We start from the raw sequence: 22,524 nt of genomic DNA on the forward strand, positions 1-22,524 counted from the left end.
GGCACAGGAAGAGAGAGAGGTTTTACCAACATGCTCTCTTGCAAGTATTAGCAACTGAAGAAAATCTGGTGCAATAAGAGAGCATATATGTTTCTGATACACATTGCTGCAAGCGTCAGCATATTGGTCTGTGCATAGGACTGCTGCTTAYAGCTATCAACAGCTTTTGTGGGATTTTGAGGATCTTTTTTAATACTTTTATTAAAAATATACAAAATGTGTATCCACAGACTATCATTAGATTGATCCTTCCTCAAAACAGGAAGCATTTAAAAGCATTCCTGGGCATATTTGCATCTATTTTTTGCTACTTGGTCCTAATGCATCCCCCTTCTCAGCACCCAGGTCTGTTTAGGAAGGTCAATCCATGCTCCCTGCTGCCAGAGGAGCTGTGAGAGCAACTCCCATAGTTGGGAATTTTCAGGCCATGAAGCACCATATAGCACACACGCAAATAAATGAACTAGCAGCCTGAAATATGAGGTGAAAAATAAAATATCATGAGCTGAAATTCAATAAAGGTAGAAATTTTATGGCTGACAAAGTAATCTAAAGCTAGATTATTACTAAGCCTAGACTAAATAAAGAGCTCGATGCTGAGAAAACATAGGTCAGAAGTCTCAGATTAAGGTAAACCTGTATTTGGTTTCTGCAATGTAAATCTGTGTTCATTTACACAAAAGGTTTAGTTTTGAACTTAAGGAAACACCACTTCATAGGGACACCCTATACACCTGGAAAGTAATGAATGCTGAAGCAGCTGTCAAAATTGAGCCACTTTCTACGGTACCTGCATATGAATTTAGCAATCAAACCTAACCCAAGCTTGAAAGTAGAGTAAATCCCTAAGTAACAAGAGAATACCCAGACTGCAGAGGATTGAGTTTTGTTTTACTGTCTTCTACTGACGTGGAACATACAGAACACGTCGCTTTCTCCATGCGGAGAGCAGGGAGGACTGGAGCACGGCAGGGGCTCAAGCCCCACTGCTGCTCCCTCCCTTTGAAGCTTTCCTGAGGCTTCATTCTCTCATTAGGTTCCTTTCCTAACACAGGCAAAGCCCAAGTGAAGGAGAAGTTGGTCCCAACACCAGTGAAGAGAAAAGCACTGCCTGCAATGCTTCTCCTGCTCCACATGTGACGGGGAATGGGGTGTCTGGAGATCAAAGAACTCAAAAGGAGGGGGAAAAAACAAACTTTGCTAGCTCCAACTAACAAGCAAATTCATTTGTAAGCATAATTTGAAACAGAAGTAAAAAAAAAAAAGAAATCCTGATGTTGATCAGAACAACAGAACAAAACAGAACAAAACTGGCAAGGAAAGTAAATTACTGATATAATAAACAATGGGGGAGGGTAAAAATAAAAACACTATAAAAATATTTTTCATTAATACATAAGGTTTTTCCATGCTAGGCTTGTTTGTGATCAACATTTCAATTGGGTCTTTAGCGTGGGCATATGGAAGTATATCAGCAATATTTTATGCCCATGTGAATATACAAAGATTGAAAAGAAAACCCACCATCAATTGCTGACATCCTCTAAGTACTGGCATACTAGATGTAAGAACATAATTAAAACTTCAAAGCACAGAGCTCTTCAAGTTCTTGTAGTAGGATTTGGTTTTGTTTTTTTGCCATCAGTTYTGAACTGAAATGGCAAATATCAAGGTTTGAATGGAAGAGCAGAGTTTGCTTTTATTTACTGATAGTGAATTGCAGCTGATAAAAGATAAAATCTCTTCCAACAGTAAATGTACCTCTGTGTCAAATAAACTCTATGTAGGTTAAAATATTCTGTCTTTGGCACATACTTTTACTCTGTATAAAAGAAAAAAGAATATACCATATTTTCAGAGGCCTCAAGTGACTCTGGTTCCAGRGCTGTCGACAGAAAATCCAGCACCATTAACTGTGGTAAGCCACGTCTTAAAGTGGTTTGCAGATCACTATCTGCAATATATTATGCCCTGATTTGCAAGGAAACCTGGATCCAGTGCCCACTCCCTTGCCACAGTGCTGCTATGTATCACGGAGGTGCCATATCCCGACTTGGTGTCAGCAAGGCTCTCCAACACCTCCTATTCCCTGCAGGTCTCGCACCTTTGCTCCCCCACATGCCTGTGGTGCAGGGCTGGGAGCCCACAGCTCTAATAAAGAAATATAATCGGGACAAAAGAACATAAAAAAGTCTCCTTCTCCCCCCTCCACCTGTTTTATTTGTGCTATTTATGTCTCAATTTCCTTGAGAGAGAAAATAAATAAATGAAAGTGACACAGGCTCATCAGGGAATTTCTTCCTTGCCCTTTACACTAATATTTCTAGGTGCTGGAGATGGGGTGTTCATCTTGTTTCCTTCGCCACCTCAAGGTTTACTGACTGTGCAGGAGATGAAAGTTGCACAGCCGGCTCTTGGAGTTGAAAGCTATTTGTTCACCCTTTGATCAAAACCAAACTCTTTTCTGCCAGATAAAACGTATGGTCARGAAGACTCTTGAAGCAAGTTTCCACACTGCAGCTCACATGTCCTGCTTCACTGCTGTGGTGGCACTGTGCACCGTGGACCCACGCAGCTCCCCATGTAGGTGGAAGAGTCAAGGAACTAAGGAGCTAATCCTGCTAAGGGGATTGTTGTGCTCCAGTCCTGTCCCAGACCTAACACAGGTGAAAGGTAGGATTTATCTACCCTTATTTTCATGTCTGTAAGGAAAGCATTTAAGCCAAATCTTTTCAGTCTCTGCTTCCTATGTTGGAGTATTTTGCTGTCTTTGTTTCCCTACAATCCTTTGGGTCRTCTATTCCCAGTGCTATACTCTCACAAAATTATCATGAAAGGGAACACGCAGGAGCATTAGACAAAAATCAGTTCTAGAACAGCATCACCTTGGCAAATCTTAAGCTCCTGAATTCTATTCAGAGCTATTTTGAAATCTCAAGAAAGAAACTGAAGACAACTGAAACCATTTGGAAGTTTTCTAATGCCCTCCCTCAAGGCAGTTGGAGGGGGCAACAAGCAGCTCCAATAAACAGAATTTGTTTCAAGTATAGGAACCATCCTTAATAAAGACCTCCTATTACCCTTCCTAAGACAGAGGCTGTGTATTCACATTAATTAAGAGCGCAACAATTAGTTTAGGCATTTGCAAACTTCAAAAAAATTATGCAATTATGAATTGCTCCAACTGGTAGAACTTGATGTTAGTGATGTCTGTGATGAAGAGATTTTATTTCTGGTCATTAGCTAATACCAAAATTTATGCTGTTTGCCCCAAGGACAGTAAGTCTTTCAGCCTTTCTGTTTGCAAGGCTSATTTTCCATTTGGAGTCCAAAGTATTATTTGAGTTGAGAAAGCATCACTCTAAACAGTAGCAAGAGTTTTAGCCAGAATAAGTCAAATTGAGCTSAGTGATTTAAGAGATCATCACAAAGTGAATTTGGATTTTTAGAAGCTTTGCCACCTCTTGAACACTTGCAGTTGAGTGGTTGGTATAGCAGACTTGGTTAATACGGTAATATTTACTCTTGYTAGGACAAATATTCTCTCCAACATTAGTTCCAAGTTGCTGCATAGGCTTATGCACTTGCCTAAACTCCTCACAAAGATAATATATATTTCATATATTTATTCTTCAGTTTTTCAAGTTAAATATACATGTGGTTAGTCAGTTGCACAATTTGTGCTTTCCTCACAGCCCTGAGCACGTTTATATTGTATCTGCCAAATATCCTACACAGATTTGTTTTGTGACTTGAGCAATAGCTACAAGATCTTTTGGTACTTCCTTGTCCAACCTATAAGCTACAACATGTTTGGTGTTACTAAGAAACTAGCTCAGTATGTGTTTGAGACCATCAGAGCTGAGGAGGCAGTTCATTTCAGGTGCCATTTTTCATTTTGGAAGCAAGGTTTGTTTATGGACAGAAATTCATGGGCATAGCCTCTATAGGAGCTGGTGAGACAAAGACCTTGTGCCTTGAAGCAAGCACCTCCGAGTGTGTTCAAAAGCTAATCAGCTGTTAAAAAGATTAGCTTCCCAAACTCAGCTGGCTCCMTCAGAGGTCCTGCCGTTGCAGCTGTTATTTTGGCTTTAGGCCTGGCTGAGCTACCTGCATGGGATGGCCAGCCTTGCAAGGAGAAGCARGAGAAAGGGTGATTTTCTCCTCTCTTCTTCCCACGTACCCTCATTTCTTACCCACACTCCTAACCTYGTCTTTTGCTCACTTCCCCACACCACAGACCAGTGTCTTCCCTAGGACCACAGCCTCACCRCCAAACACGTTTGGTGTCTCACCAAAATTATGCTCACCCAGCTCTCGTCCCCTCCTCTCTGCTCTTGGTAGGGAGTTCATAGAAGATCAGTTACTTCATGGACACATGGCTCAGGGAGCTCCTCCACGGGGGCTGTTTGTTAAACTCACCAAGAGCTCTGTGCCAGGGTGTTTATCCCCCAGCTCATCTGAGCTCTTGCTCTTTAGGAAAGGTGGGAGATGTTAAAGCCCTGCCCTCCTTTGAAGTGGGCTGCAGAGCACCGATGATACACACTTTGGCAGCATCTAAACTAGATAATTACTATTTGTTTGCATCAGTGTGTGCTCTCGGAGCTTTGTGTCAACCACTGCTTCAAAATCAAGTGGGCAAAACACTGCGATTCTTTTTCGTGGTAAGGGTTTTTAAAAGAAGACGCAGTATGGAGTGCATTTTTGCCTGTACATGCATCACCTTTCCCTGGCTGGGGTACCGCCTGCTTTGATCTATTTTCTTAGCTTTTTCTCTTCATTTGCTCTGAATTCTCTGAGGGAGTGTCCAAACCAAGTAATTCATTCATTCAGAGGAAACTTCTTTTCTCCCTAAGGAAGAAACACATCTTCTAGGGGTTACCCCTGCATTAGAGTGCTCTTAGGAGGCTGCTTTCCCTATGTAAGGCATGAAGACAAGTCAGGCTTTGCACCAATGCAGCATGAAGATGAACAAGGACCACTGAAGCATCTCTCAAACACATACATTCTTTTTTTCTTTTTTCTTTTTTCTTTTTTCTTTTTTTTTTTTTTTCAGTTGGAAAACTATGGCTTCTTTTGTAAGTGAAGTCTGCAGAACCAGCTCTATTACCAGGGCTGGCTATCATACTCCAGTGTCACCCTTGCACCACTTTGAAACCTAAGGATTTTAAAAGATGGATGCACTTCTACTAAAATCTAGAAAGTTTCTATAAAGTGTTTTCTTCACAGCTGAACCAAAATTGAATGAAAAAAATTACATACAGGTTTGTGACTTCCCATATATACTTGGTTAAACAATGATTAATAAGTCCGGTCTGGGGWGCTTAAACAGGTGAAAATTGCAAAATGACTGAGAAATAGCAGGTTCTGAAACTAAAGCTTGTGATCTCCTCCTACATGCTCAGAATTTGCTTCCTCTATTGGCAAGTCTAGTTGGAAGCAGAAATTGTTTTACTGGAGACTGACTCAATGTTTGAACATAATAATCATTGCCGAAAGACTTCATATTGAGCTTCCAGATGATTCCAAGTTAAAACCAGATGAAAGGCATAGAAATCACAGAACACTTACATTCCTTGGTGTTAGGAGGCGCCAACAAGCACGAGTAGCAAACCATGCCGTAGATGTTTCGAGGTCTGTTTTCCAGCATGTAGTAACTAAATGAAGGGCAAGATGAGGCAAAACAGTGTAAAATAATATGCTGCAACTGAGCATGGTTCAGCAGCAACCAATTATACCGAGATAAAATCACTTTTAAAAAACTTTTATAAGCTATTTGATGCAATGATTATTCTTCTTTTTTTTTTTAAGTGCCTGAATAGAGACAGTGTTTCTCTTCTTCCTTTCCCCCTTAAAGGCAATTAATCAACAATCAAGCCTACATGACAAGAAGTAGTATTGCCTAAAACAACATTATTTTCCTTGCTGAGTTCAAGCTGCAGTTACAGCATGCTCTGGGRAAAAAAAAAGACTTTTCAAATAAGCAGAGCAATATTTTTAAAGTAGTAACCATTCAGGCAAGACCACCAGTTGGATATTGGCGGATAATTTTCTTCACAAGCACCAGAAGGATAATCTTCTTCTGAAAGGATAGAAAAGCCAAGTCTGTGCCAATTTTGAGTATCAAATAGATGAAAACACCCCCTTACAGGGAAAGACAGAAAAATTCATTTCTCTATAGTTCACAAGTTAGCCCTTGATATCAGATTTCTAGCACAAAGAAAGGTTTTGACCTTCTGAGCTGCTAATAAAGCTAGTGCTGAAATAAGGCAACGGGATATGCAAGAATATGATCCACAAACAACCTAACGATTAAATCACATCAAAATCACAGACAGTTGATGCTGACAGATATGGTTTTACAAATCACTTGTTAAAATTTAATGAAAAAAGGACAAATTTGTAATACAGTACAGCAAGCAGTTATTATGCAGCTGAATACCCAACATGATAAACACTTGATGCAGGGATGAATCTGTTTTCTGCTCTTACACAGCTATCTACACGTAATACTTTCATAAAAAAAATTACTTATTTGAAAATCACTGCTGAAGCTGTCCATTAAAGCCAATTGCTCATTCATTACTAATAAGGAATATAGATAAAGGAAACTGAGTGTTTCCAAGATGCAGGAAAAGTCTGCAGAAGTGCAATGAATGTGGCTGCTGATTTGTTTTTACTAGTTTTAAAAGATTCACCCTCACTCTTCTCTTTGAATGGTTTCTAAGCCCCATGTGCTGCTCTGCCTATCTCTCAATAGCAAAAACTCATTTTTTCTTTATTATGGGGCCTGCATAATGTTTGATTGTGGAGGAGTTAATATATAAGCAGGAAATGACTGCCAAATCATACACACACACACAAGGAAGAAAAAAAGAAGTGGCAGGGCAAAGATACACATAGACTTATACATAAAAGCACAGGACAGCTAAGATTCACAGTCTAAAGGCCACAGTGGCTTAAGGAAGATAAACAACCCTTCTGACAGTTAAAAAAAATCAAGCCGGTGGTATATGTCTTAGTTTTGGCCACAATGCAGAATGGTGAAGAGTGGGCAGAGAAAACTGATGATTTCACTTGTGGGCAAGCAACTGTTCACCTGTGTGTGTTAGGAAGTCTTGCAATTGCAAGTATTAATGACTGGCCCCTGCAAAATGCCAGCAACAGATCTGTGCCTCTGGCTGCTTTGCAATGCACCAGATATTAAAGGCAATGTTGGAAATAACGGATCATGTTGTATCACTAACAAAGGAGAAGTGTCTCAAGTGTGAACAAATAAAACAATGATCATCAGTTTTCACGGTGTTTCTCGGCGTTCTGTTTTTCCTGAGCACTCAATGGTGTCAGATTTTGAAGGATTACAGGACAAATTCAAGAGTAAACATTAGATTGAAGAATAGTCTTCAGTGTTTTCATGCTTAACAGCATGGTAGTTTTTCTTGGATTTATGTTGGTAGTGTCAAGTCATGAATTTACTGGTCCCAGAAGCAAAGATCTAGGTTCAGGTTTGCTCCCCTGCAGGTTCAGGTTTGCTCCCAAGGCCTCTGGAAGTGGGGGACTAACTCTCAGCAGAGATCAGTCCATTCACAGACAGAAGGGAAGTGCTGAGTCCATGGTTGGAGACATTTGCCCCACTCAGAAGTGCCTGGAAGGGCTGTCTTTTGCTTGAAACTCACATGTTAAACCTTCTCATTCAAAAGGAAAATGGAGCAAAGAGTTGGTTCTTGCTTTTAAAACACCTCAGAGAAGAAAATGGATTTGCTATAACCATTGACAAACACATAGCAAGGAAGAGTATCATCAGCAAATATATCTCTGCCTCCACTCCACTCTAAAGGAAAGCAGCTTTGTATTCCCTCTTGTCAGTTGCTCCCAGCAAAAAGCAGTAAGATGCTGGGGCAGTATTACAGGGATGTGTCATCAATGCTTACCCTGTCCTTGCTCTTAATGGGAGTTCACTATGGCCACTGCCAAGAACAGATGAGTGGGTTAGAGGGACCCTTGCTCTGAACCATTCTCAGTTGGTTAGGGTCTTAGGCATGCTCTGACTATGCTATTCATTAGGCTAATATTCCATTAGGCTATGCTGATGGAAGAACTCGTGAAGGGAAATGGCCTGAGTTGCACTCAGTTCCTGCACTCTTGACATATCTTGACTTATCAGCATGTTGAAGAGCCTCTGCTTACGAGCAGACCTTTGTGGAGGGTGGGAGGACTAGGATAAACCCTGCCATATCCCAAGAGAGTAGTTGCCTCCMTAGATCACTTGCAGCTGAACTTTGGTTTTGAGGATCACGGTTTGGAGCTAAGCCTTTAAATTCTACCCTGGTCTGAGTCCAACAACAGTTCTGTGAGTTTGACAAAGAGCATTATTCCTGTTCCACATGGAAGGGAACCTGGACATAGACAAGCAATGGATGATCCCTGCTCTCATCTCAGAGGTCTTTTTCTTCCCTAAGAGGGGTCATCAGAAATATTGTAAAAATAGAAGGAAAATTATATAATTATCCAATGTCTTTTTAAGGGCAAATGATAGAGATAGCTGCACCAGTTGGGAAAGTGCTGGTAATTTGGTGGTGTTTTGTCTAAAAAGTGTAGGAGTTTTTGTGTTTTTAGGCTTAATAAGGTAGAGAGATTAGCGAAAATAGATGATATAGTATAGCATAGGGCATGGAGGACAGGGCATGGCGCTCRGAAGATCTCACGATGTCACGGGAGTTAGGTGCATAATTAATTTAGGTAGTTTACTGATAACCCCATGCCATACAAGGTGAAAATTTGAAATTAGTGTCCTGATTGGGCAGTAGGTGAGTTTGCACATTTCAAATGGAGTATATAGGCAAGCTGAACTACGYAATAAACACCCTTTGCTGCATCCTCCACRTTGGTGTCTGTGCTCTATGGCCCTGGGGCACGAAGAACCCCAGGTCAGTCCAGCTAGCGAACGAGGCTTGCCGCTCCCATTTGGCAACAAAAAACCTTTGGCCATAAGATGTCACCCACTGAACTTTTCTTTAAGGATGCTTTACTAAGCAGGCGAGTCTATAGAAATAGTTGTGGGAGGAGATGCCTTTAAGTACAGACTGCAGGGCTTGGGAAGCTACTTTGGAAACATCTCCAGGGTGTTACTCAAGCATAGTCCTCTGAAAATGGAGACCTTTTTTTTCTGGTTGCGTTAATTTGAATTCTTTTTGAGCATTATTGTCTAGGGAAGGGAGCACACTGTTGGGTGTCACTTGCCAGGCATCTGGCCATCCCTACACAGAAGGTGTCAACGAGAAAGCATGGCCAGTTGGTGTGGCCGATCAGAACACTTGGCCTGGCGCAGGAGCTCAGAGCTTTCCCACTGTTGCACGGGAGCAACACCAGGGCTTCTCTATGCTGCACAGGGAGTCGGGAAGGGCTCAGGGTGTGCCTCACCCAATATTTAACTTATCTGAGAATTTCATCTCTTCCAGTCCATTGTAAGAAGGTTTCTCACCTAAATTGCTGGCCTTGACAAACTAACTCTAAACCTGAAATTCCCGACCACAGACCCACAGCCAGCCTCAGGGAGGCCAATGTCTGCTATGGGTTACACCTGTGTAAACACAGTGTTTTCGGATTACTCCCTAAGTACCAGCTGTGCAAGCTCACTGCTTTCAGCTGGCACCCTGCTCTCTCCAGGGTGACCTCATTAGTCCTCACGAAATTGCAAATTGGCAACTGTGGCCACTACTTAACTTTTGTGCTCCTAATGATGTATGAGGGGGAGTTAAGAGGGAGTTCTTTTTAAATCACATCATTGACTGGCAGCTGGACAAGTCATTCTATTTGTAAACTGAAAAATTCTCATGAACTCGCTGACACAATAAACTTGGACCTTGCAGGACTTCTTTAACAGTTTCCTGTGCTATAAGTAGTGGTGTATATTGTGTCCACAAGCTCTGCACGAAAGCGAAATRTCCGCTAGGAGTTACACATCTAAGCCAAAGAGGCACACTTGTGGAAGTGAGAAAGGTAAATAAAGTGAGGTTTTGTTTTAAAGTATTTACTTACCCAACAAGAACAATCTTGAGAAAGCAAACACACGATTGAGTTTGGAGACATTAGAAGGTAAGAGTGAAGAATATATTGCTAACATATTCATTGTGGCAAYTGCTTTCTTGCCATTGCTATTGGAATTATACAGAGCACAACAGATCATTAAAAAGGTAAACTTAATAAATAGTACCCATTATAGGCCCTTCAAGGAGTAGCAGAACTGCTTTATAATAACAGCAGGTGTCACATTAGCAGCTACTTGGACCCCTATTTCTGCTGTCTGAAAATGGCCTGGGGGGGTGAAGGTTGCCTTGATAAATCTCCTCAAACAGCTATGGTAGCCAATGTTGCCAACTATYGACAAATTTGATGGCTTGTCACCTTTGGAGAAGATACATTTAATGTTCCTAAACATAAACATCCAGTATCAGCGTAGACGTTATGGGACATTCAAGACATCTTCATGGAGCTGCCTTACATGTTACAAGACTTAAGAAAGGTCCTTTTGTAGCAGCTASAGTCAAAGATGGATTCCTTAGAGTATCTCAAATAGCAATGGTCACCTAGGCTTAGGTATGTGAATTACTCTCTTTTTCTGGTAAAAGAATAAGATTTGTTTTTTTTCTTTTCCAGTTTGTTCCCAACACCTGTTTCTTCAATCAGTGATATTTCAGTAAGATTAATGGCCTGTTCTGATCTAGTAAACTCACCAACACTTGTCAAATATTGGAAATCATTGTTTTAGGAGAAACTGAAAAACCTAGTTCACCAATACTGTACTGAAAATCATTTAGGACATGAAGAGAGGGTATCAGTGATTTTAGATTTTAGAAAGGACTTGCAGCACCATGAGGAGTAGATCTTTGCTGTAAAGGTCTATGGCTAAGTCCTTACCCAGGTAGACAAGGCCCACATTCTGCATCATTCTCCTGATCCCCAGGTGTCATGACAGTGGCTCGGAAAAATCCCTCGCAGTCTTTGTGACGCCTGCATATCTGGTAGCCTCCTTTGGAAAACTTTTCAGAAGGGCAAGGAATGCAGCCATAGTCCTCATCTTTGGTGCCATAGCCACATGTCTGCAACAACATAAAGTCATTGAAAAAGAGGCTTGTGTTGTACATAATCTTCTAGGAACAGAGGATATTACTAGACTGGCCCAATGGCTTTGTGGGCCATGTAAGACCAAGAGAACCAAGTTCCTTGTTTGGTCCCCTGATGCCTMCACCGAAGAGGCTGTGGAACCACAAGTATGCAGCATGCTGAATCCTACAGAGGAAACATGCCCCTTGAAAGGGAACCTTTGTGACTATTTAAATCTTATTCCAACAAGTCTTGGAAGTGAATTTCAGCTACTGCACTGACAAAAAGTAGACTGAAAAACAGAGGAAAAGAAAATTATGGRGTAAAACTATTCCATTAGGGACGTCTGTGATGTTGTTTTGATGCTGGAAGAAGCCTCAAGGAACGTCACAAAAGACGATGTTTATGTGGGCCTTGGTAGCCCCTGGAATCACATTTCCCCAATGAACATTAAGTTTAGACTGAATAAAACTAACACCAACTGGTTATTATTCAAATATACTTGTTCAGAACTACCAATTGTGTGAAATTCTTGCAACAGGATGTTTATTCTATTAAAACCAAACAGGATTTCAGCAATTTATTCTTTAATATGCAACAATTATCTGCTATAAATCAAATGGTTACTTAGGATATGTAATTTAAAATGTTGCAGATGCTTCCAAATTTCTCTAGTGCCAAAATATCTTAGCAGGAGAGCAAAATTAAGCTCTCCGTGTGGGGGCCCAGGGAGCTCGCCAAACTAACCTATTTATCACACAATGCTGGACTGGCAGGGTCAGATTTTAAATAACTCTTGAGTTGAAAACTCACTGGCAGAGATTATGTGTGAAACTTTTACATCAGGACTTTCAAAGTACTGCTTTTAAAGGACTGTGCCTGGGCAGTGTTTTGGGATGCCTCAGCACGCGGCTCTGTGCTCTAACAGCACCCTGGGCCACGTGAGTGTTGCTGGGTCAGGGAGGCCACGTGCACTGGTTGAGTATCGGTTTCATTCTCTGCTTTCTCTCATATTAATGTTAACACTACATTAAAGATTACACATTGAGACACTTTTTTTTTTTAAATCTTTTTAAAGGGCTAATTGTGTGTTTTCCTCCTAGAACCGCTTGCTGGGTGGCTGAACTTTGGAGCTGTCTCGCGTGACGTGCTCAGCTGCCCTCAGCGGTGGGCCAGGCCACCGAGCCGCGCGCTGTCATCTCCCAGATCTCGTTGGCACTTCAGTTCTGGGCTGAGCAGAGCACTCTGCAATTACCATATAAGGCTCCTCGCCTGGCTCGCACTTGGGGCAGTCGTGGCACATGCCGGTGGTCTGGTTGTAGTACTCGTTCTCACCGCAGTTGGAGTATTCAGCGCTTGCTGAGTACACGAGGGAAACCTGTTGGCAGAGAGCATCACAGTTACTCGCATTGCCTCTGCTCCCAGCCTCTCGCTTCTCCAGGCAGTGGCAGTGCAGGAGATGCAGGGCTGGTGCGCCCACGCAGAGCATCCCTAAAGCTGCTGTTCAGAAACRCAGCTCACAAGAGGACAGCACAACGCTGGGCAGGACGTGAGCTCCTGCATCAGGGCCACCAGTGAGTGGCTCCTCACTGGATGCCCAGAGGCCATGGCAGGACAGAGGGGCCGTTATACATTCCACAGCCTTGGAAATGCTGATTTGGGCATATGCTAAAGTACACGCTGAAGTATACCCTTGAGAGTCATATTGAGTGAATGCAGATCCCTGCATTGCTCTCCAGGTCTAAATCAGCTGTACATGTGCTACGAAATTTCATAAACATCTGCAAACATCAAAACAGAGCTCCCTTATCTTTGCACATTGGATATATCTCCATAATGTGATACCTACCACCAAAAAAGGAAACATATGAGTCCATTTACGTTCACCCAGGTGAGCCATATTCTCTTGGTATTTTACCTGAAAAGAGAGAAGCAGCGATTGTTTATGAACATCAGTAAATATTTGCATGAGTTGCCAAAATACGAACACAAGGGCCTATAGTGAGAACAAAGGTTGCCTGGGCACGATGCCTGCAGTTATAAGGAGGGCTAAACCAAGCAGGGAAGAGACGTGCTCGTGCACACACACACACACACACACACACACACACACACATGTGCACACATATGCAGAGACTACGCACCTTGCTGCCCATCTCCTTCCTCTCCTTGGGAGAAGACAGTTGCAGAGCAGAGCTTGATCTCACAACCTTGGATAAACTAGGTTGGAGATAAGGAAGGAGACCTGACTTCTGGCATTTCTTCAGGTTGGCCTTGCCTGATGAATATGAGAGGGTGAGACATCGGCAGCATGGCCCAGCCTGAGTCTGTGGTGCTCCCTACGTCAGATTTATCTAGTAAAAGTCAACTCGGAGCAGCCAGAAGCAGCACCGGGGACACTTGTCAAGTGGCTTCGCGTACCCAGAGCTGCCTTCAGTGGGATGTGTTGGCCGCTCTTCATTTTTGCTAAATAAACTGTACATGGAAGAGTTTAAACTGAAACTAGAAGCCAAGCTATTTTTGAGGGCTGTTACACTGACTGTGGAAAATAAAGGGCGTGATCTCCGTGTTATAAACATACCCGCTAATTTATTTCATTTCTTTAAATACAATTCTATGAATAATTTTGAATAACAGCTAATGTTACATATTCATGTGCTGAATTTCTTTCTAAAGGAAAGAAAACAACAGGAAAAGGAGGCACAAATTGCTTCTCTAGCATGATACAACATATTTAATGGTATTGTTACAACACATAAAGTGCCCTGGGGATCTTACAACTTCAAAACTCAAATGTCTGAGATACATTACAAGACTTTGGTTCTAGCAGATGTAAACTATGTTTTAAAGTTTGCAAGCCTCAGACACTTTGCAAGGGTTTCAGTCTCCTAGCAGGGTACAATCACTCCTTTGTGTGACATTCAAGCAGACAAACTATGTTAGAGATGGGCTCCGGTGTCTGAGATGATAGGCACTAAAATTTACATTTTTAAACACTAAACAGATTAAGCCAAGATTATATCACTCCAGCATCAAGCTATGAACTTGCTTTATATATTCCTTCTAGCAATTGGGCTAGCTGAGACAGGTAGCTYGGTGGGTGGGTGGACAAACTGAATTACGAGTATATTCATTTCTTCAGAAAGCTGCACTTTGAAAGCTAGAAACAAAAGAAAATCGGAGATGAACTGTCCCAAATCTGGAGGTGAGAGGCGGAAAACTGTCATGCAGTTTTATAAACTGTCAGACATTTAAGTTGGAAAAGGCTYTAGCTGCTACAGTGTAGTTACTTGGAAAATTTTCAAGGATATAATCTTAACACATATGTCTGTTAAAATAAATCCTGATTATAAAAGAGCTTGTTAGAGTTTAAATATGAATACTTTAAGGCCTTGTCCACACTGCAAAAGTACATTTATTGTAAGTGTTTCTTGGGCTATTCAGAGACAAAAWTTTTTTTGACAATGTTTGCATTTGTAAATCTAAAGTAAAAGTATATCTTAAAATAAAAAACATGCTTCACTTGCTTTCAAGACATCCAGATGTTTACTGTTTGAGGTACTTATATGTAATCATAGACAGATTTGAAAAATGGAAATGAAGCCGTATAGCCTATTAATGTATTACACAATCTTCTCCATCCATTTGGTACTTATTTACAGAAAATGTTGAAAGTGTCAAGTTATACATAACATACATAATATACTTTTCTCTCTCTCAGTATAAATATACATATAGGGTATGTTTTGCATGTAAACACTCATTTTTTTCCCCTGTGTTCCATCAATATGCATAGCAATATGTCAAACATATGGGAAATATTTTTTAAGTGGAAAAAGCCAGTTCAGTGTGCTGCATGTGGCCAGATTACAGTTTCAGAGAAGACTTTTCCCCTACTCAAGTAGGCTGTCATAAACTGTTATTTTCTGCTTATTTATTTATTCATTTATTAATTCAGTTAGAGTTGACTAACAGAATGTCCACTTTACTTGTACAAGGCAGGAGAGAGGAAGGGAAGGTGGGAGAAGTTTTTGGCAGTGGTAGGGTAGGTAGCTCCTCAGTCTGGGTGCTATTCTTGGGCTCACTGTCAATTTTCAAGCACCATAATTTACACCTGCACCATATTATCACATGGAAAGCCCATCCACGCAACTAAGGATCTTCCATCTTGAAATCATTTTGGTCTCTAGCTGACATATGTAGAGCTATGCTAAATTCAGACAATCAGCTCATGCCTGCCAAAAAGCAGGGGAAAAATTTGCCTGTTGCCTGAGATCTCCTCATCACCCAGAGCAATTAATTCTGAGGAATGCTTGACTGAATTTACATAAAACACACCTTTCCTTGTATTCCCAGTCACACAGATTAATCTGCATGTGACTGGGCTCTCAGAGAGTATCTTGGTTGGGAACCCAATGTCAGAGATGCTGCTGCTCCACCAGCAGAGATGTCGAATGGCTTCTGGCAGCATCAACCTCACAGTTGCTTACAGCCACTTAGGTGGCTTTATGCCACACAAACAAATGAAAAGCTGCTTTTTTTGATGTTGAAGACCTTCTGGGGCGGAGAAGGTCTGGGGAGCAATTTAGAAAGCAGGCAATGTTTGCTTTCAGATGCCCCTGTGAAGAGGGAGATGAGGAGAACAGGAGCTGTAAAATGGCGAGTCTGGGCCCTCTTGAGTTGGATGTAGTGGATGGAGATGAGGAAGGGGAAAAGGAGAAGTTATTTACACAAATTTGGCTTCTGTGACCGATTTTCAATGAACACAGATAAACAAATCAAGAGATGTTCCTGTTCAAGACAGGTATGCTATATCTCACGAGTTCCCATGATGCTGTCTTGGATCATTGTCCCAGCATTCCCAATGAGCTGGAAACTAAGTTCCAGATTTTATGAATTTGGAGGCATGTGAGCAGAGGCATGCTAAGGCCCTTCCGCATGCAGGAGCTGAGACGCAGATGAAGGGTTCATGTTCTGTGAGTATTTGGCAACAAAAGCCAAAGTCTTGGTCTACCGTTGCTCTTGTTGGCTATCAGTGCTAAAACATGTGTAGGAAGTTCAGGTTAAAATGTACATTGATGTTCAGGAAAGTTTTTCACATCCTTCCCACCCTCCCAACCCATACCTCATAATTTGGGACAAGGCACCTTGATATTTTGCTGTTTTTCTCTTACAAGTTGGATCCTTTATTATTTGCAAGTATTAGCMATAGCAGAGTAACAGCTGGTGAGCATTGATCTATAGGCCGTGGAAAGTTAATCAGTGCGAAGCATTGTCAGTTTGGTGGCTGGTGACTAAAACCAACAGCTCCTGGTTCCCTGCAGGATGGCCAGCACCTATGAGCAGGAAGTAGCTGGAAACAGATTCTCGATGGGATCATTCAATGTGATGGACATCATTAACAATGGGATGGACAATGGGATCAACAGCAGTAAGGCCTCTCCTGCTGCTCAGCTGCCGAGTCTGCCACAGCTCACGGCTCATGTTTTCGCTTGGGATGTGTGTGTCCCTGGGGAGGAGGTGTGAACCACAGACTTGTACCTTTACAGATCAGGTGTGTAGCACACAGCAAGTCTGGTCATGACTAGAAGGGTTTGCTAATTACAGCTATATTTGCCTTTCGGGGCATATTTGTTAATAACTGTTAAGAATACACACACAAGCTGACAAGAAAAGGAAGACTATTTTCCCAGTGGCAACCACAGCAAAAAACGCCAGAGCCTCGCTGTCTCAGCTTCTCTCCAGGAGACTTCAAGGCACAAATCTGGCCTGGGGAAATAAGAAAAGTGACGCCTGGGACCCTATTACTCATATGTTTCTATTCCTGGAGAAAAGCCCTTCTCTATGCTCTTTGTGGCATCTTACTAGGAATTGAAAGCATCTTACCAGGAACTGGAAGAAATAAAGAAATAAATACCCCTCCCCATCAGAATATGCTTGGTTTGTAATGTCTGAAGGAGAAAAAAAAAAAAACAAAAACAGTGGCCCTCACTGGGTCAGCCTTTAAATTTGTTAATTTACTTGCATGATTAGGTATATTTACACTACCCACTAGTTAATGGAATAAATACAGGGAATACACAAACAATGAGGTTACCATTACTAGTGGTATAGGACAAAACCTGACAGCTTTCAATAGGCAGCCTTAAACTGTTATTTTAATTCTGTGACTTCAGTAATAATATAGTGCAAAAACTAATTTCCTATCCTAGGTAATGTTATTACAAAAAAAGTTGAGAAAAGGAAAACAATAATAATAAAAAGAGACACATGGATTGAGTTATTGAAATATGTGTTTCTAAATTTGCAGAAAGTTTGCAAAGTTTTGATGCTTCTGTGCATTTCTTTAATTTCATCACTGATGTACACATACTTAAAGTACTTGTACACATACAAGTTTTTCCTTCCAGAGAGGGAAAGGCACCATGTCTCTCTCAGAGAACTTCACGGTCTTGCTACTTCTTTGTGTTTCCTTATCAAGTTTTCTAAGGAGCAAATTGGCTACCAGCTCAATGAAATGAATTCCTGAAAAGCTGCTAAATTAATCCTGATCAACGAGTATCAAATCCACATCCAAAATCTCGGCTGCTAAGAACAATAATAGAGATGGGACAGGAGCTTGGAAAGAAAAGGTTTCATATAAATAAATAGGTCACAGGCACTTTTGCAGTGCCACCAGCAAATGCAGCGCTTGCCCCAAATTGCTGAGGTCTTTGAGAGGAACCTGCCTTTTCCAGAGATTATCACTTTTTTTTTTTTTTTTTTTTTTTGGCATTGGCTTGGTAGGTAATCTTTATATGTTCCCAATATTGCAAAATCCTTCTTAACTGAGATAAGCTTGCTATCTTCCCTGCAAAGTCTCACAAGTTTCAGAGTTCAGCTACAGGTTTCAGTTTGGTTCCAGCCTTGTTTAAAAAGATGTGGTTTGATTTTTTCTTTCAGGAGGAAAGAGGATTCTCCCAGCCCACCACTGAATGACAATGATGGCAGCACAATCTTGGAGAGAGGATACACTTAGAAAACTATAAGTAAACAAAAACATAGCAATTATCCTGAAATTTTGCAGCCTTGGTTACAGGATGCATTGTTCTGAGCACCAGAATAAARTATTGCACAGAACAATACTACACTTGCAGAACAAGGCACCATTTCCCATATCTATTTGATCTTGCAAAATATACCCTAAGAATTATCTCAGGAAGAGATGTAAGAGGTGTTTAAACGATACAACTGTGTTCTTTCTTTTACCTGAAACATCAAAAGGAAGCTAGAACAGCTCAAATTTCACATAAAATCAAATTCCCCCTGTGACCCGGGAACTCCATCAGAAAAATAATTCATTGCTGGGGCACAGGAGCTTTTTATTTTTATTTCCAGTAGGAGCTGTATTGATTAGGGGGAGCATTACAGATTCTTTAATTTGCTAATGATGGCACTGTGTTTGGAAGACKCTGGGGTAGCAAAGACTAGCTCTCCTGCCTCTTCGCAGACATGCTTATCTGGAAAGTACATCTGGAAGTCTGTACTCAAACCCGTTTTCTCATCTTACATAAAGACACATGTTGGTTCTAGTGTAGACAGGTCATCAGCTTTCTGAAAATATTTCCAAGGAAAAAAAAAGGATATGATGGAGTTAAAAATCAAAAGAAGGAAGAAGAAAAGACTCTTTCAATATGTACTGTATAGCTGGCATGTGTTCATTCCCAAAGGGACGAGGGCATTAATGAGACACAGTTTAAGGCTGGGATCCGCTGTCCACGTGTGCACATATGTGTCCTACTGGCCTAACACAACTGCACTCCCTATGGCATCATTGGCCTGCAAAGGGTACAGGATCATCCATGGGTTTCAGTGATTTTTCCTTTAGAAGGGCTCATATATTGGTGAGGAAGTACTGCTGTAGGGAAAATAAGCACTTAYAAGCTCCCGCCACAGAGTCTGCTCTTGTAGCTCCCCTGTTGGTGCTACCTATTTCGTATGAATAAGAAAATACTAATTAGGGCAAAAATGTATGCAGGGACTTGTATCTTTCCCAATCAAAAAGAGTGCCTTGACCCTCAGGCAAAGACACATGCTCTCTTTTGTTTTCTATAATTTAAAAAAAAAAAAAAAAGAAGAAAAAGATTTGGGATTTGCTCTTGACACATAATTAAAAAAATCGTAAGCTGCATATTTGTGATGGGGAAAAAAAATCTTGATTTTTTTGGCCATGAATATTTTCCTCAGTGGGAGAGGCTTGTTTGAAGAGTTGCTGAAAACAAAAGGATTTGGAAGTGATTTCCATGAAGCTTTCTCTTTTATTTTCACCCACTCCTTACATCTATTGGGAAGTGTCAGAACTGATGTGTCTGTCTGTTTTATTAGGGCTAGGGCTTGTCTCTGACTCTCTGAAGGAACATTGGCCCTGGTGATGGTGGAAGAAGCCTGTCATGACTGTAACACAAGCAAGCTCTCCCAGCTTCCTGCTTACATCTCCAAGGAAAAGTTCAAAGAAATATAATTAAAAAAAAAAAACCAAAAAACCTATCTCAACTACCTAATCTAATAATTCTAACAGAGGAACTAACAAGCTGTTAACGAACGAACACAGCAATGCAACATGCACCAGGTCATCCCAGTTTTCCTTTTTACTTGCCTTAGCATTGTCCAGGAGACAGATCACATAAGAGGAAGAACAGTTTTGAGTCTTGGCTTACGTTATTAAGATCGATAAGGATTTGAGCTTAAGCTCACACTTTTCCTTTTCTCAGGGTCCAATTCTGAAAGCTCCTGAGAAACTTCTAAATCCACAGAATTCAAGAAGCAGGGGATTTTTATCACTCTGCGAAGACTGACATCTTTTTTGTTTTTTTTTTTTTTAATAAAATAAGGGTCAATAGACACAACAGAGTTGGAGGAATTTAGAGGTACTTTACAGGAAGAAATTCAGATGAAAACCTCCATCAGCAGCATTTATATAAATAGGAAACAGAATAGGAATGCTACAGTTCCTGACAACAAATGTATCTGTATTAAGCACTGCAGCACATTCACATTTCTTAGGTAAAAGTCAGAAGATTTGTTAGAGCAGGCTGGCTGTCTATAACTGAAAATTATTTCAAGACTATAGATGGCTTCCAAATACATTTTGCTAGTTCCATAATTAGCTTTCAGCTCTGCTTTGCCCATGGTTAACATAAAAAAAATCGGAACTACTACATCTTAYATAGACCCTGTGATAACAGACAGTGGGCTGTTGTTGTTGCTGGTGGTACCCTTGAGGGCTGAATATCCCAGTATGGGTCGCTATCTGAAGGACAATGTTACTGGGCCAGTCCCACACCTGAACTTTCTTTCCTGCACAGGTTCATTAAGCAACGATGAAGAGTTTTCACTGTATTTGACAARTGTAATGAACTCAGTGTTCGTTTGTGGCCATTTATTCTTTGGTAATTTCTAATTTCTGAGTCCCAGAAAAGGCATTCGTTTGTCAGCAGGCCTCTCTCTCTTGCCGACAAGGGCATACATACACTGCCCACAGAGATTACTTGTGTGTTACTCTACATTTTATGGGATTTATTTTGAAGGAGATGGATTATTTCTGCAAACTGAAGGCCAGATGCATTTAAATTCCCAATTTAAATTGGGAGCTAGAGCTCAAGCTGCCTGGGCTCTCGTCAGTGGCCATATCTGACAGAGAGCCTGAAGCTGCTACCCGTGCCAACCTGCCCACACATACGCTCCAGAACAACCAACCATCTTGTTGTATAACAACCGCTGAAGTTTTATTATATACGTGGGCCTATGTAAACTGTGTGCTTATAGGGATGCATGGTGCACACGTATCTATTTATAGCCACATACTCTCAGAGATGCTGGCTTTCCCTCCAGTCAACCTGGATCTTCCATAGCCCAGATAATGTCCTGCTGCAAGGAAATCTCCCTGATTAATGTGCCTCAGCTTACAGTGAGGAAGAGGTTGCCTCCAGTCCTAGGCAAGGATGAAGAAAYGCCTTTCTCTGCTGGAACACTTTCTCTTTTGAGACTATAATCGTGAAATCTCTTCATAGTTTCTCTGAGGCCCCCCTTTTTTTTTTTAATGAAGGTGTTTACATTCCTAATTAAGGAGTGCATTAAGCCTAGCGGTACCTTATCTGATAAACCTGTTACTAGGCTATGTYAAGCTGAGCCTTTCAAGAAAGCAAGCTAGTTTTAAAAACTGGTTATCCTCTGGGCTGGAAATGTGCAAGCCAGGAGCTTGCAATTAACTTGAGTTAATTACAAAATACCAGAAATGTAATAATGTATTTAAAAATATAACACAGGTGCTAATGACCTTTTTTTCCCTCTCCTCTTATCCTTTCTTTTTTTCTATTTTCTTTCTTTTTTTTTTTTTCTCCCTCTCTGCAAGAGTTAAATGCCTGTCACTTCACTCCCAGGTAGCAACTCCTTCCACAGGTGTTAACCATCTTTTTCTCTCATGTGGTTGAATTGATTAACATAATACGATTGATCTAAAAGTAGTTGTTTCTAACTGGTACTTAGCATGGACTGTGCTCCTGCTTTGCACACGCACTAAAGCAACTAGGCCTGAGAGTCCTAGTTTCCTTTTTTTTTAGGTGTATCAGATGGTCTGACAAATATCTCTTTTGTTATGTGCCTCTTTTCCTCCACCACTTCTGGAGAACTTAGTGACAGCAGCAGTACTACAGAAATGTAAGGCTGTGRGCGTAAATACTTTCTACTAAAGAAGTGATCCTGCAATTGTACCCTTGCTGTTCCAACAGCAATATTGCTTTTAGCTCGGCATGCTCAGCAAATTTTGCTTGTAGTGTATAACTTTTTACACCCAGGATGCTCAAAAACATATAAAATAAGACAAGCATTCAGAGAGCAGGCAGGAGCCTTCAGTTCAGTAATTCTTCCAGCACAATCCGTCCATAGCTCCTTGATTGCTCATTTTTCATCTGTTGAACCTATCCTGTTTTCTTACATTCAGGGAATAGTTCCTCATGTGTGTCAAGTGCTTTATTGAAGGCCAGACAGTCCATGGCATCTGCCTCCATTTAGAAAATAAAGTATCCTATCAAGGACAGCTTAGGGGTTGGCACTACCTACTAGAGTGATACTGTATTGCATCTAAAGAAAGTTTCTACTTCTTCTAGGATTCTACAGAAGACATAGCTGCATGCCATGGCAGTACAAAGATGTCTGGAGGTAAAAGAGCCAGCAAAACAGAAAGAAAGGCAGAAATAAAAATTTTTAAAAAAAGTGCTTAAAAGTCATTTCTGAAAGTGCTAGTAAATTCAGATACAAATCAGAAAGTAAGTGATTTTCCTAGTGGGGAGGGATGTTATAGTGATTAGACTCTTTACAGCTGCTTAAATACTTCTGTGCAACAGCTGGTGAGACTTGAAACATTTTCTATTTAACTATTTTTTT

The 22,524-nt window shown here is 41.0% G+C and overlaps 1 protein-coding gene across 1 annotated transcript in view; it reads right to left on the reverse strand.

Annotated features, from left to right (window-relative positions):
- Nucleotides 1–22,524, reverse strand: part of EDAR (ectodysplasin A receptor) — a 67,240-nt gene that overhangs the window by 10,021 nt on the left and 34,695 nt on the right. The window contains exons 2-5 of the mRNA XM_026034477.1: nucleotides 12,953–13,021; nucleotides 12,359–12,481; nucleotides 10,918–11,099; nucleotides 5,572–5,657 (exon numbers count right to left, since the gene is read on the reverse strand). Coding sequence (XP_025890262.1) covers nucleotides 5,572–5,657; nucleotides 10,918–11,099; nucleotides 12,359–12,481; nucleotides 12,953–13,003 — 442 coding nt within the window. The 5' untranslated portion in view covers nucleotides 13,004–13,021. The remainder of the gene's footprint in view (nucleotides 1–5,571; nucleotides 5,658–10,917; nucleotides 11,100–12,358; nucleotides 12,482–12,952; nucleotides 13,022–22,524) is intronic.

Source organism: Nothoprocta perdicaria, unplaced genomic scaffold (genome assembly GCF_003342845.1).
Source record: "Nothoprocta perdicaria isolate Ctin4 unplaced genomic scaffold, notPer1 scaffold_144, whole genome shotgun sequence".
NCBI classification, from domain to species: Eukaryota; Metazoa; Chordata; class Aves; order Tinamiformes; family Tinamidae; genus Nothoprocta; species Nothoprocta perdicaria.